This window comes from Pseudophryne corroboree, chromosome 10 (genome assembly GCF_028390025.1).
Source record: "Pseudophryne corroboree isolate aPseCor3 chromosome 10, aPseCor3.hap2, whole genome shotgun sequence".
Classification (NCBI taxonomy): domain Eukaryota; kingdom Metazoa; phylum Chordata; class Amphibia; order Anura; family Myobatrachidae; genus Pseudophryne; species Pseudophryne corroboree.
The window spans coordinates 322,577,815-322,595,294 of NC_086453.1; the positions used below are offsets into that span (position 1 = coordinate 322,577,815).

The following is a 17,480-nucleotide window of genomic DNA, read 5'->3' on the forward strand; positions in this document are numbered from 1 at the left end:
TCCTCCCGGGATATTCTGTAGCCATGAGTGATGGTGATTACTTTGATGTCAAGGGCGGTGTTCCCGCTAACCTTTTTTGTATGTGTACATGTTTGTATACTGTTATTCTGAATGTAGATTTCCAGATCCAGATATACTATACGTTCTTTTCTGAATGTTGAGGTGAACTCCAACCCATATTCCTTTTGATTCATATATTCAAAAAAGTCCTTCAATTGCGCATCCGATCCTTCCCATATGAAAAGGAGATCATCTATATACGTGTGCCATTGACATAACCTTTATTACAGCTCTGAGGGTGTTCAGAAAGGTGATGGCGGAAATGATGTTTCAGTTCAGAGTCCAGGGGGTCAACGTGGTTCCTTACCTGGATGATCTTCTGATAAAAGCTAGTTCCAGGGAGCTTCTACTGCTCCATTTAGATCGCACTATCCAACCTCTGCTCTGAGATCGGGCAATCCAGGTTCAGTCGGACAACGCCAAGGCGGTGGCATACATCAATCGACAAGGAGGGACAAAAAGCAGATCCTGCAAGCGAGAAGTGTCAAGAATACTCCTATGGGCAGAAAGAAATGCAAGAGCACTGTCCGCCATCTTCATCCCAGGAGTGGACAACTGGAAAGCTGACTTTTTGAATCGCCACGATCTCTACCCAGGGGAGTGGGGACTACACCCTCAGGTGTTTCAGTGGATCATCGACAGGTGGCCCCTAGATCGACTTGATGGCATCTTACCTCAACAAGAAACTTCGCTGCTATTGCTTGTGTACCAGAAACCCTCAGGCGAGTGCAGAGGATGCGCTGACATTGCCATGGCCTTACCAGCTAGTCTACCTATTTCCCCCAATTCCATTGATTCCAAGGATACTCAAGAGAATCAGGCATCAGGGAGTGCAGACAGTCCTGATTGACCCGGATTGGCCCCAGAGAGTGTGGTATGCGTCTCTTCTGGACATGTCTGTAGAAGAACCTTGGCCTCTGCCAGTAAGAAAGGATCTTCTTCAGCAAGGACCGTTCTTCTACCCGGACTTACGGCGGCTTTGTTTGACGGCATGGAAGTTGAGCTGAGCATCCTAGCTCACAAAGGTCTTTCCAAAAAAGTAATTGCCACTATGGTGCAAGCCAGGAAACCCATGACATCAACACACTATCATCATATCTGGCAGAGATATGTCTCCTGGTGCGAGGAACGCACTTATCCATCTGCAAAGTTCCACTTGGGAATATTCCTTTGTTTCCTGCAGGCTGGAGTGGATAAAGGCTTACGTCTGGGGTCCAGTAAGGTCCAGATTTCAGCTCTTTCGATCTTCTTCCAGAAGAAGTTGGCTATGTTGACAGAAGTCCAGACCTTCTTGCAAGGTGTACTTCACATACAACCTCCGTTTGTGCCACCTACGGCACCATGGGATTTGGATGTGGTGTTAAGATTTCTACAGTCCTCCTGGTTTGAACCTCTGACAACGGTAGAAGATAAGTACCTCACGTGGAAGACAGTGATGTTACTGGCCCTGGCTTCTGCTAGGCGTGTCTCATAATCGGGGGCCTTATCGTGTAAAAGTCCATACTTGGTTTTTTACGAGAACAGAGCGAGCTCAGGACTAGACAGCAGTTCCTGCCGAAGGTGGTCTCCGCATTTCACTTGAATCAACCTATTGTGATTCTGTCCAGTTCTGGCACTTCTGCTCCTTCGGAGGCATTGGATGCGGTGTGATCCTTGAAGATCTATGTCAAGAGGATGGCTCGTGTCAGAAAGACGGATTCTTTTTTCGTGCTCTATGATGTGCAGAAAAAGTGTTGCCCTGCTTCAAAGCAGTCCATTGCTCATTGGCTTAGGCTCACTATCCAACAGGCCTATATGTCGGCAGCCTTACCTGTTCCACAGTCTCTGAAGACCCACTGTACAAGATTGATGGGGTCTTCCTGGGCGGCTGCCTGTGTAGTCTCTGTCCTGCAACTGTGCCGAGCTGCTACCTGGTTGGGGAAGAACACCTTTGTTAAGTTCTACAAGTTTGATACTCTGGCCAAAGAGGATACCCAGTTTGGGCAGGCAGTGCTGCAGTTGTCTCTGCACATTCCCGCCCAGGAATGGAAGCTTTGGGACATCCCCATCGTTCTAATGTGTTCCTCAATATTCCTTATGGATGCTAGAGAAAATAGGATTTTGATACCTACCGGTAAATCCTTTTCTCATAGTCCATAGGGGATATTAGGTGCCCGCCTCTGTGCGGTGATTTTCTGCAGGTTCTCTGTTCGGTTTTACCTGTACAGCTGTTGCTGTTTTGTGGGTTCTATTATAGTGTGCTTCATGCACTGTTTTACCTATAACTTCCTGTGGGAGGGGGCATAGAGGGGAGGAGCCAGCACACCCAGTTGAAGAAATTTAAAGTGCACTGGCTCCTTTGGACCCATGTATACCCCATCGTACTAATGTGTTCCCCAATATCCCTTATGGACTACGAGAAAAGGATTTACCAGTAGGTATCAAAATCCTATTTTTTCGCATCGCGGCTCAACTCAAACTGCGGCAATTCAAAGGGCTTCGTTTTATATGTACGTCAATATTAAACCAGATGGGTAGAGTCCGCCTGACAGTCAAACAGTAAAATATATTTATTTTTCACATCACAGCTCAACTTAAACTGTGGCAATTCAAAGGGCTTCCTTTTATATATATGTTAATAATAATAAATGCACAGGAGTAAAGTGCACCAGAACAGTACAAACAATAAAACCAGCAGGTACAGGGTAAACCACCTCCCCTATATTATATATACATCTCCCCTATATTATATACATATTATATTTATATACAGTATGTATATATATATATATATATATATATACATATATCTCCTATATAATAGCCCAGATCTGTGACTTTGTGACTCATTTGCTAACGCTGGGCGGAGTCACAACACTGAGCGGAGTTAGTCAAATGAGTCACAGATCTGGCCAGATCTATAGGAGACTAGGAGCAGAAGCAGATAGTATGGGCATGGCACAGGCAGGGGTGCATACCTCCAAGCTTTCTTCAGGAGCTTTCTTCAGGCAGGAGGGACACACATGCGTCGAAAAGGGGGCGTGACCAGCGAAAAGGGGGCGTGGTTTCATGGGAGGGCCCCCGTTTTCATCAGAGAGGGGGCATGCCCAGCGCTCTGTGAGCTGCTGGCATGCCCCCCCAGGGGCTGATTATGAGTCCGGGGGGCTCAGGGCACTTGAGACAGGGGAGCCCTATCTCATTGCTGTGGGGTTGGGGGCGTGGCCTAATCGCGGGACGCGAGGCCACGCCCCCTCATGCAAATTCCGGGATTTTTTTTTATTATGGAATTTTGGCCCCTCAGCTTGGGCTAAATCCAGAGGAGGTGGTCACTCCCCCCTACACACCCGCACAGGCAGAAGAAAGCAGGGAGACTGCTGCCTCCCTGCAACACCACAGACCTGCCAATACGCAGCAGCGTGTGCTGACTGTAGCACAATGCTGCCGCTGTTGCTGGCAGGACGGGGGAGCTTCTGAGCTGGGACAGGAGCTTTCCAACTGCCCCCCCCCCCTCCCCCACCCGAGGGTGGGACAGCGGGACAGACCCCAAAAAATGGGACTGTCCCGCGAAAATCGGGACAGTTGGGAGGTATGGGGGTGTGTGATGGGGTATGCCGTACAGACAGATGGGCACCGGCTCTCTGTGTGCTTGACCCCCCACATCAGCATACTCAGCAGGGTCTCTCTGGCGCGGAGGAGCGTCACTTTCTGGCACACTCCACGCTTCTTAGCTGCAGTTTTGTGGGGCACCTGCCACTGTGCAGGTTCCGTACTGCCTCTGTTATCTCCAGCCCCGGCAACCCCACCGCTAGCTGCAGCGCTGCCACCCGCAGTGAGGTGCGCCCAGCTTCTTCACACACTTTAGCCGGCGGGTAGCGCTGCAGAAGTCAGAGCTGCTTGCAGGCTCCGACCCCCTCCTCCCTCCAGCCGCAGCGTTTCCTGGGAGCTAACCAGTCACTCCCAGTCTCCCCTTATCACAGTGCCCAGCAGCCGCGAGGTCCGCGCCGCGTGCATGCTATGACCCCCTCCTCCCTCCAGCCGCAGCGTCTCCTGGGGGCTAACCAGCCACTCCCAGTCTCCCCTTACCACAGTGCCCGGCAGCTGCGCGAGGTCTGCGGTGTGTGACTGAGGAGGGGGGGAGGGATGTGGACGGGCAGAGGAAGCAGGACTCCAGCCTAAGAGAGTCAGCCATGCCAAGTCTCCACCAGCAGCAGATCCCAACAGGTTGGAGTGGAACAGCAGCAGCCAGCAGCAGTGACTCCGGTAAGACACATCTGTCTGTCACCACTGTTTTGTCCCTATTACCAATCTCTCCCATGCCCTGTGTTCTGTCATGTCCCTGTCACCCCTGGCCTTGTCCTGTCATCCTTATCCTGGCCCTTTCACCCTTATCCTGGCCCTGTCACCCTTATGCTGGCCCTGTTACCCCTATCCTGGCTCTGTCGCCCCTGTGCTTGCCCTGTCAACCCTATACTGGCCCTGTCACCCCTGTCCTGGTCCTGCCGCCCCTACCCTGGCCCTGTCACCCCTATCATGTCCCTGTCATTTCTGTCCTGGCCCCGTCGCCCCTGTCCTGGCCCCGTCACCCCTGTTCTGACCCTGTCACCCCTGTCCTGGCCCCGTTACCCCTGTCCTGACCCTGTCACCCCTGTCCTGGCCCTGTCACTGCATACCCTCCAACTACCTTTTTGGCAGGTACAGTACCCGCAGCGCCTCCAGACCCCTCCCCAATGCACCACACCTCCGCACCTTCCCCTCCACCACATGCGGCACTCCACCCCTCCCCCACACACTGTGCCTCCAGACCCCCTACACCACCCACGGCTCCCACTCCTCCGCCCCTTCACCACTCACAGCACCTCCAGACCCTCTCCACCATCCACCCCCCATATATGTCTCCCCCCACACCTGCCCCCCTCCACCCGCAGCATCTGCAGGCACCCTCCTCCATCCGCGGTCCCCCCCCTCACCCACCCCTCCCCCACCCATGGCACCCCCGCACCTGCCCCTCCACCACCTGCAGCACCTCCGGACCTCCTTCCCCATCCGCCGCACCACCCGTACCTGCCCCTCCCCTACCCACGGCGCCTGCGGACCCCTACCCCACCCCCCGTCCCTTCCCATCCCACAGCACGCCCTTTCATTGTGCAATATTTAACCACTAACAAAGGAATGCAGGTAATACTCCATATAATACAAATATTGAACCCCAGAAAGGCATGCAAGGGTTAAGGGGGCGTAGCCCCTTGCGACGGTGTGAAGAGCGCCCGTAGGGCGCGATGAAGCACCTAGTATATATTTATTGCCTTTGTACTACATGTATACTGTACCTATATACATTATACTGCCTCTATGCTAATGTACACTAAACCCACCTCCCTTATATTATACTATATGTACTGCAGTGCCTCTGTATAACTCTGCTGTGTGGTGCAATGTGTATAAGGGGCTCTGCTGTCGGGCATACCTTGCATAAGGGCTTTATTGTGTAACAAATCATGTATAAGGAGTACTGCTGGTTGGTGTAATGTGAATAATGGACACCAGGGCTGTGCTGGGGGCACAGCTGTCCCGGGCCCAGCCTCTCTGCCAGAGAGGGGAGGGCCCGGGAAGCTCATGCAGCCACTTGCCCACCCGCCACCATCCCGCTTGTTGCTGTCCTCCGCTCTCCAGCAGCTCTGTATTGAAAGTTTATTCTCTCCTCCTACAGCTCTGCTCTCTCCATCACCAAGCAATCCTTCTTTCAATCACTCAGCTCTTCTCAGTCCTCCAGTCCATGCCATCTCTTTGAAACTTTCAACACTCTCCTTTACACCCCTCCTCCTCCTCTCCCATCCTCCCTCACTGCCACTGACTGTACCTCCTTTTTCATCTCCGAAATTGAGGAGATTCGACACGATATCTTCTCCCATCACCACTCTGCTACCCCCCACCCCCATCATCCTTCTTCTCCATCTATCCCACCCTGTCTGCCTTTGACCCACTACATACAAGGAAGTCCACTTCCTCATCTTATCCTCTCCCCCCATTACCAGCCCTTTGGACCCCCTCCCCTCCTGTCTCCTCTGTTCCCTCTCCTCCACTGGCTGCTCCTACCTTCCTCACCTTTTTAACCTATCACTCTGTACCAGCATCTTTCCCTCAACATTCAAACATGCTCTGGTCTCACCTATTGTAAAAAAAAAACAACAACCTCGACCCTTCATCACCCACTAGCTACCGCCCCATCTCTCTTCTCCCATTTGCCTCCAAACTACTTGAGTGGCTAGTTTACAGACATCTCACCAGCTACCTCACTGGCAACTCCATCCTTGATCCCCTACAATCTGGCTTTCGCCCATTCCACTCCACTGAGACTGCCCTGGGGAAAGTCACCAAATGACCTGCTTTTGGCCAAATCCAGGGTCCACTTCTCTCTGCTTATCTTTCTGGACCTCTCTGCTGCCTTCAACACAGTGGATCATCCTCTCCTCCTCCACACACTCCACAATATTGGCCTTTCTAGCACTGTCCTTGACTGGTTTTCTTTTTACGTCACTAACCGCTCCTTCTCGGTGTCTGCCTCCGGCACCACCTCACACCCTTCCATCCTTGTTGGTGTCCCTCAGGGTTCTGTCCTCGGCACCCTTCTGTTCTCTCTGTACACCTCTTCCCTGGGTGTGCCTTCAATACCACCTCTGTGCAGATGACACACAACTCTACCTCTCCTCTCCTGATCTGTCCCCCACTGTACTCTGTCAAGTGTCCAACAGCCTCTCTGCCATCTCCTCCTGGATGTCTGAGCACTCTCTGAAGCTCAACATGGACAAAACTGAACTCATTATCTTTCCTCCATCCAGAGTAACACCCCTTACCAAAATCTCTATCACTGTTGACAACACCATCATTTCCTCCGTTTCCCAATTCTGCTGCTTAGGCATGACTCTTGACTTCTCTCTCACCTTTGCACCCCACATCCAAGCTGTCGGTTCCAGCTAGGCAACATTGCTCACATCAGGCCATTTCTCTCCCAGAGTGCAACTAAACTTATCATCCACTCACTGGTCAACTCACGGCTCGACTGCTGCAACGTTCTCCTCACTGGCCTCACTCGCTTCCATCTTGCTCCCCTCTAATCTGTCCTCAACTCCGTAGCTAGGCTTACAGTATCTTCCTCTCCCACCGCTGCGCTTCTGTGACAAAATATGCACTGGCTCTCATTTCCCTACAGAATCCTCTTCAAACTCCTCTCCCTCACATACAAGGCCATCTCTAATTCCACTGCACCCTACATCTCCAACCTCCTCTCCCTTCATACTCCCTCCCACCCCCAACAGTCGGCTAATGCCCATCACCTCTCCTCTACTCTGGTAACTGCTTCCCATGCTCGAGTTCAAGATTTTGTCTGTGCTGCACCCCTTCAGTGGAATGCGCTCTCCCACTCCATTAGACTCTCCCCGACCTTGCAAAGCTTCAAATGGGCACTGAAAACCCACCTATTCATCGAAGCATACCCTTCCGATGCATAACCTAGTCATGAGGCTGCTCCTCCATACCCCTGCCTCATGCCTTGACCATCTCTGCTTTGCTTACGTCCTGCCATCAGGCTACCTCCCGCTTGCTTGCAACTCATGTCATCTGTATGTCGCCCCTTAACACTAGATTGTTAGCTCCTCAGAGCAGGGCCCTCTTCCCTCTCGTTGTCAAAGCCCTCTTCTTCTCACATTCCACTTACAGCCCTCTCCTACTCAGCGACCATCTTTACCTGCATATTCTCTTGCTGGTAAAGGCTCATCTCTATCTATGGCCGCCAAACCCTAGTAGTACGCTGATTACTTTCTCTCCGCTTACATCTTAGCTGTATTGTGTATAATTGTGGTGCTCTTTGTTACCTGTACTTGATTTTTGTTAGTTTTGCTGTAATGTTAAGTTCTGTCTCCCTGTACTGTTCTATTATATGCCCTTTGTACAGCGCTGCGAAACACTTTTGGCGCCTTATAAATAAAATGTAATAATAACAACTAATGGACAATTCTGTGTGGTGTAATGTAAGTTAGTGCTTTTCTGTGCCTTTACCCCACAAAGCCACACCTCTGTGTTTTCGGTGTGTGTCTTCACTGTCTCTATTTAAAATATTGGAAGGGGGTCATCAATTCTGTTTCTGGCACAGGGCACCAAAATGAACCAATGTTTTGTTTCACATCATATGCCACTTATTCCTTCAACTGATTAATACATGGAATAAAATTGCACTTAACAAGACAGTTACTGTACAAAAATAATATTTATATCTATATGTAATGAAAGTCTGCCTGAGCGGGTGGTGGTTGATTGTTTGGCTTAACTCCTAACTGGGTCCACTTCCCACCTCAGTATCCTATGGGTCAATGGGGGTCATTCTGAGTTGATCGCACGTAGCAACTTTTTGCTGCCCGTTAGATCAACTCGATGCCGCCTATGGGGGAGGGTTTTTTTGCATAGCAGGGCTGCGGACGCTTGTGCAGCCCTGCTATGCAAAAAAAGTTTTGTGTGGAACTAGACCAGGGTAACAGTTACTTACCCTGTGCGATCGATTCAGCGATGCAGGTCCTGGAATTGATGTCAGACATCCCCCCTCCAAGCGCCTGGACATGCCTGCGTTGGACTCACCACTCCCAGAAAAGGCTGAGTTGCCACCCCGGAACGCCTTCTTGCCAATCTTTTTGCGATCGCGCAAGCGATCGGTTTCTTCGTTCTTCTGGTCGTTGCCCGGCAATGGCCGTCGCTGGGCAACGACAAGCGTGCACATTGCGGCCGCCGCGCAGGCACAGAATCGACCCATTCGCACCGCTGCGACAAACAGCAGCATGCGAACGGGTCGGAATGACCCCCAATGCTAGATGTCCTGCTGCACATTCATGTTCCAGCACAGGGGAACACATGTACAGTAATGCAGATGCAGCATGTGATGCACAGCTACCAATGATGAAAAAAATTATTTGCGGACATGGCCCAGATTTATCAAGCCTTGGAGAGTGCTATATAGCACGGTGATAAAGTACCAACCAACCAGCTCCTAACTGCCATGTTACAGGCTGGGTTTGAAACATGACAGTTAGGAGCCTGATGTCATCGTGCACCGCACGCATTGTGGGAGCGGCCGCAGATGCTAGAGGTCATAATTGACCTCTAGTGTTTGTGTGGTGCTATGGGAGAGACGCCATGACATCTATCCCATAGATCCGATGAGCGGCGCCGGCGGCCGGAGATGGAGGACAGCAGCGGTCAGGAAGCAGGAATGGGGCTGGTGAGTATTTTTTCATTTATTTATTTATTTATTTATGTAAGTGGCGCTACTAGGGGCATTAATATAGGGGGCACAGCTACAGGAGGCAACTACTGAGGGCACAGTACTGGGTCAAAACTACTGGAGGCACAACTACTGAGAGCACACCTACGGGGGGCACAACTACTGGAGGCACAGCTACAGGGGGCACAACTACTGGAGGCACAGCTACAGGGGGCACAACTACTGAGGGCACAGTACTGCTGGCAAAACTACTGGGGGCACAACTACTGGGGGCAAAACTAATGGGGGCACAGTTACTGAGGGCACAGTACTGGGGCAAAACTACTGAGGGCACAGCTACAGGAGGCACAGCTACAGGGGGCACAACTACTGGGGGCACAACTACTGAGGGCGCAGTACTGGGGGAAAAACTACTGGGGGCACAGCTACTGGGGGCAAAACTACCGAGGGCACAGTACTGGGGGCAAAACTACTGGTCACACAACTAAGGAGGGCACAGCTACAGGGGGCACAACTACTGGAGGCACAGCTACAGGGGGGCACAATTGTACAGGGGGCAAAACTACTGGGGGCACAGCTACAGGGGTCATAACTGACCACGCCCCTTCCCCATGAAGCCATGCCCATATATCTTGACGCGCGCCTATTTTACCAGTCGGGGGGGGGGGGGGGGGGGGGGGCAAAGCAAACTTTTGCCCTGGGCGCCACAAGGTCTAGAACTGGCCCTGATCACTCTCCAAGGCTTGATAAATCTGGGTTATTTTCAATCTCTTGTCTTCCACTTTCTGAGAATTTGACAGTAGGAATAACAGTGTGGCATCACATTATTTTGCAGCACAAATTCCCTTCATCGCATCAAGTTTGATAATTGTGGGACCGTCTCTTTCCCTCCCCCCCCCCCTCTCGCTCTCTCACTCTCCCTGTCTCTCTCTCGCTCTCCTTTTTGTATTCCACTGCTGCAGCCTTCGAGTAATGCTGCTTGTAACACCCTTTTGACCCTATTATTCAAGGCTGGATGAATTTCTTCCCTTGCTGACACAGAACAACCTTCTCGCTGGCGTTCACCCTCACCCTCAGATTATGACCGTCTCTTACTCTTTGTCAAATGCAATTAGGATAAAGATATTTGCAGCCTTCCAACGACAAGGGGCGACCTCTGAGCGAGCACCCCCACTCTCAGCACCAGACACACATACAGATCAGCAGTGATACTCCGTAGCATCCTCATCTAGTAGTCTGCACACTTGCTCTGGCTTCACAGCCTGTCAAATCTCTCTCAGGATTCAGACTCATTCTCTGTAGCTTTGCTGGCTCCTATCACTCCCAGAACTCCGGGATTGCGCGTCTCTCACTGTTGTACCACTTCTTGGGGTAATTCCAAGTTGATCGCAGCAGGAAATTTTTTAGCAGTTGGACAAAACCATGTGCACTGCAGGGGGGGCAGATATATCATGTGCAGAGAGAGTTTGATTTGGGTGGGTTATTATGTTTCTGTGCAGGGGAAATACTGGCTGCTTTATTTTTACACTGCATTTTAGATTGCAGATTGAACACAACACACCCAAATCTAACTCTCTCTGCACATGTTACATCTGCCTCCCCTGCAGTGCACATGGTTTTGCCCAACTGCTAAAAAATTTCCTGCTGCGATCAACTTGGAATTACCCCCTCTGTGCCATGCACAGCGACAAACCTGATGCTCTCAATCGCAAAACACACAGAACCCAGCCACATCTGGCATCACACGCTCTCACACTTCAGGGTGGGTCACACTACTCTTTGGTAGATGCACTAACAATAACAGATACTGTATATATGTAAAACTTACACTAATTTTATGTACGTTTGTGTAAAAAAAAAAGAGGGGTGGGGGAGGGGGGGTCTGCAGCATTAAGATAGCTCCACCCTACACAATAATCTGAAAATCATATCACTAATTGGATCGGTAGGATTATTGCTGTAGTGTGTAGCCGGCTTTAGTTTTCCTAAACTAGGTATACGCTATACAATTATTAGAGCAATTTGGCAATAAACAGGTGCTCAGCGCTTTTCATCGTATAGTGTGTATGAACGATTGTTTTGGTGATAAACCAGAGAATTTATCATCACAAGCACACACCTTTGATTTATTGGATTGGACACAAAATCTTGTCCTCACTCTTCCGATATTGGGGGTTATTCAGAGTTGATCGCAATTTTTGCCGATTTAGCAAAAACTGCTACTGATCAACTCTTATGCTGGGGGCCGCCCAGCACAGGGCAAGGTCGCCCAACATGCATGGCGCCGCCCTGCATTGCGATTGCAATTACACTGTGATTGCATCGCAGATTTGGGAAAAAGAGGTCAATCCCCTGACTGTGCAGCCGAGCTGCTATGAGGGTGCACCGACGCCATGTTTCTGATTGCAGGAAAAGCAGGCAACGTCATCGGGCCACCCAGAAGATGGACATGACATGCCTGCATTACCTACTCCACTCCCCCCAGTGCCACGCCGCTGTCCCGGAATGCCAGCCGCCTGTCAATCACTATGCGACTCATCCTTTCGGGATGCGATCACAAGTGAAGGTTTGCGGACATGCAATGCAAATGCTGCACATGCGCAGATGGCCAAATAGCGTCCATTTGCGAAAAACGCAGCCATAGTAACCAGGTCTGAATAAGGCCCATTGTGCATTTGTTAGCATTCTTGATAATCTGACCACATTGCCCACAATTGTTCCGTGACTGCGTCATCCTCTTTTTAGGCGCACATATGCAAATTCAGTGTGGTCTGGCTGAAAATTGGTTACTTAAAAAAAAAAAAAATTGTGTGATATCGGGGACTTCAATTTGTAAAAAAATCACCCCGTTTGTCGGGATGACAAAAAAAAAATCAGTGTGTACCTAGCTTAACACTGGAGATACAGTATCTCCCTGATATTACCTGCATTCAGGTTTGTTAAATAGGCCAGTTGCATACTGTAAATCATGCAGAAATTCCCACTTTCGTGGGAAATGAGTTTAATAAATATGCCCCTGAACCTTTAAAGTACTGCTGCACAGAATGAAATGGAGGCTCGGAGCTCGCATTCCTTCAGAGTCTCCATCCATACAGCGTGCTAGTGCTTCAGCAGATCAGCTCTGCATTTAAAAGCCCTGCGTTTATTTCCCCTCTTGTAATATTACCCTGACTTGTTAACGCAAGTGCTCCTATGATGCACATATATGCAGCCCTGTCTCTAGCATGTAGCTGTGTAGAGTCACAGAAGGAAGGGATATGTGATTTTCATTCTATTATTTCCTCACAATAGCAGCAACAAGATGCAAGTGCAGCCAGATCTGACCAGTAGCGAAGCTCAGGCGGAGGCTGCATTTTGACAATAGTGGAGATGTATTTTCCATGCACAGAACATTCCCCGTTTGTTTCCCCTCCCCCAAGTCTGCTGCTATCTGATCTATGATGTTATGTGATCTCTGGGATACTCACACACAAGTCCCGGGCATTGCTGCTCAGCTATGCACAATGTCTGTCTCTTAGTACCGCTCTCTGCTTTAAATCCTTTACCATGTTGCCATGCTTCCTTTCCTACATCGCACTCTTTTGCTTCTGCTGTTTGCTCATTTTACCTCTAGGTCTTCTTTGCCCTTCAGTTTGTACATGTTTGGACTACCACACAATAGACTGCAGGGACCAAGGACTTCCAAGCCTCCCGAACCTATTCCCATTGGATATACGGAAACTCTTGGCAGCCAACAACCACATACAATCGATTCCCGGTGATCTGCTCTTGTTTTACGCCGATCTGGTCTATCTGGATCTTCGGAACAACTCGCTGACCTCTCTGGAAGAGGGCACCTTCAGCAGTTCCAGCAGACTGGTGTTCCTGGATTTAAGTTACAACAACCTGACGCAGCTCGATGCCGGGATTTTCAAATCAGCCCAGAAGCTGATAAAGTTAAGCCTGGGGAACAACAATCTGTCCGAGGTGCATGAAGATGCCTTTGAAAACTTGGACGCTCTCCAAGTGCTGGAATTGAATGACAATAACTTACAAAGTTTGAGTGTGAGTGCCCTGGAATCGCTGCCATCCCTTCGGACTATCCGCTTGGAGGGTAACCCATGGATATGTGACTGCGAGTTTGCCAACCTGTTTTTTTGGATTGATGAAAATTCTAAAAAACTACAGAAAGGTGGGTGAGAAAAATAGGCTTCCTACCTATCAATGATGCCAATCTAAGGCCCCCATTTATCAAGCCTTAGAGAGTGTTAAAAATTGCACGGTGATAAAGTACCAGCCAATCAGCTCCTAACTGCCATGTTACAGGATGTTTTTGAAAAATTACAGGAGCTGATTGGTTGGTACTTTGGGGTCTATTCATGAGCGAGAAGTGTGGAGAAGTGAGCCAGTGGAGAAGTTGCCCATGACAACCAATCAGCATTGATAAAGTACCAGCCAAACAGCTCCTAACAGCCATGTTACAGGATGTGTTTGAAAAATGACAGTTAGGAGCTGGTTGGTTATTGGGGTCTATTCATGAAGGAGTGAAAAGTGTGTAGGTCTATTCATGAAGGAGTGAAAAGTGTGGAGAAGTGAGCCAGTGGAGAAGTTGCCCTTGGCAGCCAATCAGCATTGAAGTAACATTTATAATTTGCATACTATACAATTATACGGAGCAGCTGATTGGCTGCCATGGGCAACTTTTCCACAAGCTCACTTCTCCACTCTTTTCATTGCTTCATGAATTTACCCCTAATCACCTAATGCTATTTATCACTTTCCAAGGCTTGATAAATCTGGGCCCAGGTTTGCATTAAATAATTTGATGAAATCATATTTTACGTTTATTATTTATTTTTACTAATAAAATACTATCACGTGTGCTGAGTGTACTGTCAGTAGTTAAACGGTTAAAAAGCCTGTAGATGTTATGTCGCTATAGAAAAGTAGGCTACCAACAACTTGTCTCATTAATGTGACAAAAAAGGAGAAATAACGAATCAGTACTTGTTTATTATAAAGCCACCACAAGGACTCTGTCTATGTGCATGTATATCCAGACCCAGCAATAAGCTGGCCCCATACTGCTGCCCCGTGCTCAGGCATTGGCTTTCCATGGTCACAGAATTCCCTGTCCCTTACTCTAGAGTAGATGCAGGTGTGTAAGAACTTTGTGACCAAGATGGGTAGTGTGCTTCAATGAGGGAGGGAGAGGGTGGACTGTGGGAGTAACGATGCCCCAGCAGAGGAAATAGGAACAGTATTGGCAAATTGTGATTTTTAAGAGCAGAACTGGAAAAAAAATGACATTAAATATACAGTAGGTGTCAACATGAGGCTGTATGTACCAAAGGAGGAAATTACCTTATTTGGTTGTATTGAAATGACCTAAAAAAGTTTGGTACATGAACCAATTTTGAGGGGCCAACTTTTTTGTAAAATTATTTCTCCATGATCCCCACTTCATAGGGGATCCTGGAGGCTCGTTTACTTTCCTGGGGATTTTGCAGGAATGTGTGTCTCCTGAACATTCCAGGAGAGTAGACATAGCTAGAACTCTGTGGGCCTCATAGCACCATTTTGAATGGGCCCCAGCCACATTGCTTCTAGAGAGGCACCGATTGCTCATTTTATGCCCCATCTTAGTGGGCTACTTAACAAAAGCTGTAATTAAAGAGAAACCTATTCTCTGAGAGGGTCGAGGTCACTAATTCCGCTGTGCCTGTGAGGGTGAAGGAGGGCACAGGAGAACACAGGGTGTAGAGCTTAAATGAAAGGGAGAGGGAGAGACCGCTACCTATATGAGTGCTGACGAGTCCCCCTTTTTAGACCAGGCAATGGGACAGAACCAATCTCTTAGCAGGCAACTTTGTGAACTTGGTAGACAACTGAATGACATGGACTCTGTGTTCCCTGAGCCTCTGGGCTCTTTAGCATAGCACCCCCTACACTCACTATAGCCACGCCCATGGGTAAGTATGTGTAGGACACTGTACTATAGGACCTAATTAATTCTGTATTTCTGCCCTTAAACTATATGAAAGCTACTGATTCCACCATTTTTAAAGGCAAAATTAAGTATCCCTTAAGTGTACCAAAGTAGAAATAACGGATATTGGAAATATCTCCTGCTTTCCGATAGCCAGTCCTCACATCACCCTTGTATATAGATTTTATGGGGGCAGTATGTAAGAAGATTCACAAAGTGTAGCTTTATGGATATTTAGGCGATATTTGCGCTTTGACCATCTACAACTGGATAGCTGCACGTGTTCAGTGGTCCGGCCAGGTCCAAATCCAAAAGTAAAGCGTTCACTTCACATCTTACTGATCAATGGGACAGGCTCTTATCGAAGCCCGTATGCCGGCACCTTACATTGTTATTTCCCCCAAAAAACGTATTCTAATTGCAACGATATGAGGCAATAAGTATTCTTCATTTGGAGGAGCAGGCCGCAGTTTTTTATAAGTATGTCCTTACAAATGAACTCAGAGTCTTTCTGGTATTAGTATATATTTTTACAGTGGACATAAGGGGTTATAATCTATTTTAATAAGTCATTTTGAAATCACACAAACTGTCCATTGTGCTTCTGTAATTGAACAGACGATATCATTCCGATCCTTGAACACTTAATAGTCTTAAACAGCCCTGGGATGGGAGGGAAGAGACAGTGTGAACAGTTTCGTGATTAGAAGCTACAGTGTTCCGCTGTAACTATGGTAACTGTGGTTATTGGGGAATAGCTGTAACTTTCTAACAGCCCAGCAACCACAATGTCAACAGTGTCTAGGTTGACACCAAATGGTCGACATGCCCAAATTCGACATGTGAAAAAGGTTGATGCATTAAAAAGGTCGACAAATAAATAATGGACCTGTGAAAAGGTCGACGTGAGCTTTTTGATGTCAAATTTTTGCGTCCAGCACATGGAATCTCAGTTAGTGTGCTGCGTCCCCTTGCATGGCGAGCGAACTTCAGCAAAGATGTCTCACTCCAGTGACTCCACTACCACTGCACTTGGCACAGGTTACCGTTCCCAATTAGTCCGCATGGATGGTACAGTATGAAAAGGTTATATAAAATTCCAAAAAACTCACGCCGATCATATGTTGTGTCAACCATTGCCATGTCAACCATTTGAACATGTCGACCACTTGATCATGTCGACCATGCATGTCGACCATTTGGTGTCGACCTACTGACTTTTGAACTTTTGAAGTGTATTACCTAAATGGAGAGCACATAGAAATATTTGTGCGAAAGATTCAAAATCATTGATCTACTGTATAACCCAGTGATTTTCAACCTTTTTTTACTCGCGGCACACCGAACAATATTTTCAAATTGCCAAGGCACACCATCAGTTCCCCACAGAAAAAAAAAAAGAAAAAAGGCCCTCATAGTAAACAAAAATCCACACATACATTGGCCTACACAGAAAAAACAATCACATAAATCATATTGCTCCCTACATAAATCCTATTACTCCCCACATGAATTATTCACATTGTTCCCCCCATAAATCCTTATTCTCCCCACATAAATCCTATTGTTCCCCACAGGAGAAAAAAAAATAACAACAGATATTAGCCCTCCTCCACGTACCTCAGTGGCGGGGATTGTTCATAAAGGAGTGCTGCGAATACTGAGCAGCAGGAGGTCGGGCAGGTGTGGATGTGGGTGGGCAAGGAAAGCTGTGTATGCAGGCAGGAACTGGAAAGATGTGTGTGCAGGTGGGTGAGCTTGCTGGGTGGTGAGAAGCGGCGGCCATGACCTATGATATCACACCGCCGCGTCTTCAAGGCATACGTCACGGCCGGAGCATGACTTATCCTCTAAGAAGAGCCCGGGCCAACAGTTCACTCTGCAGGTGCAGGAAGCTGCTCTGGCTCCGCGGCACACCTTGCAACTGGTCGCGGCACACTAGCCTGGTATAACCGATTGGGCATACTTTTGCCATCGATGGGAGATAACCAGATAGTTTCCTGCCATCTACGGTATAAAACTGTCCAATTTTATTTTTCAAGGTGCTGGGACACAAAACATAGCCCCGCCCCTGACACCCATGAAGCCCTGCCCCCAGGCTCTGATTGGCATGCAGTCCAGTAAATGAAAACGCATGGATGACCATCGGTGGGTGAAATCATTGATGCTTCCCTTGCAGGTAGTTTTACACTATGGAAGTTAACCATC

General features: G+C 48.6%; 1 protein-coding gene across 1 annotated transcript in view; it reads left to right on the forward strand.

Annotated features, from left to right (window-relative positions):
• Positions 1-12,517: 12,517 nt before the first annotated feature.
• LRRC38 (leucine rich repeat containing 38) overlaps positions 12,518-17,480 on the forward strand; it is a 108,569-nt gene continuing 103,606 nt past the window's right edge. Inside the window, exon 1 of the mRNA XM_063943528.1 lies at positions 12,518-13,475. Within this exon, the coding sequence (XP_063799598.1) occupies positions 12,851-13,475 (625 nt within the window). The 5' untranslated portion in view covers positions 12,518-12,850. The remainder of the gene's footprint in view (positions 13,476-17,480) is intronic.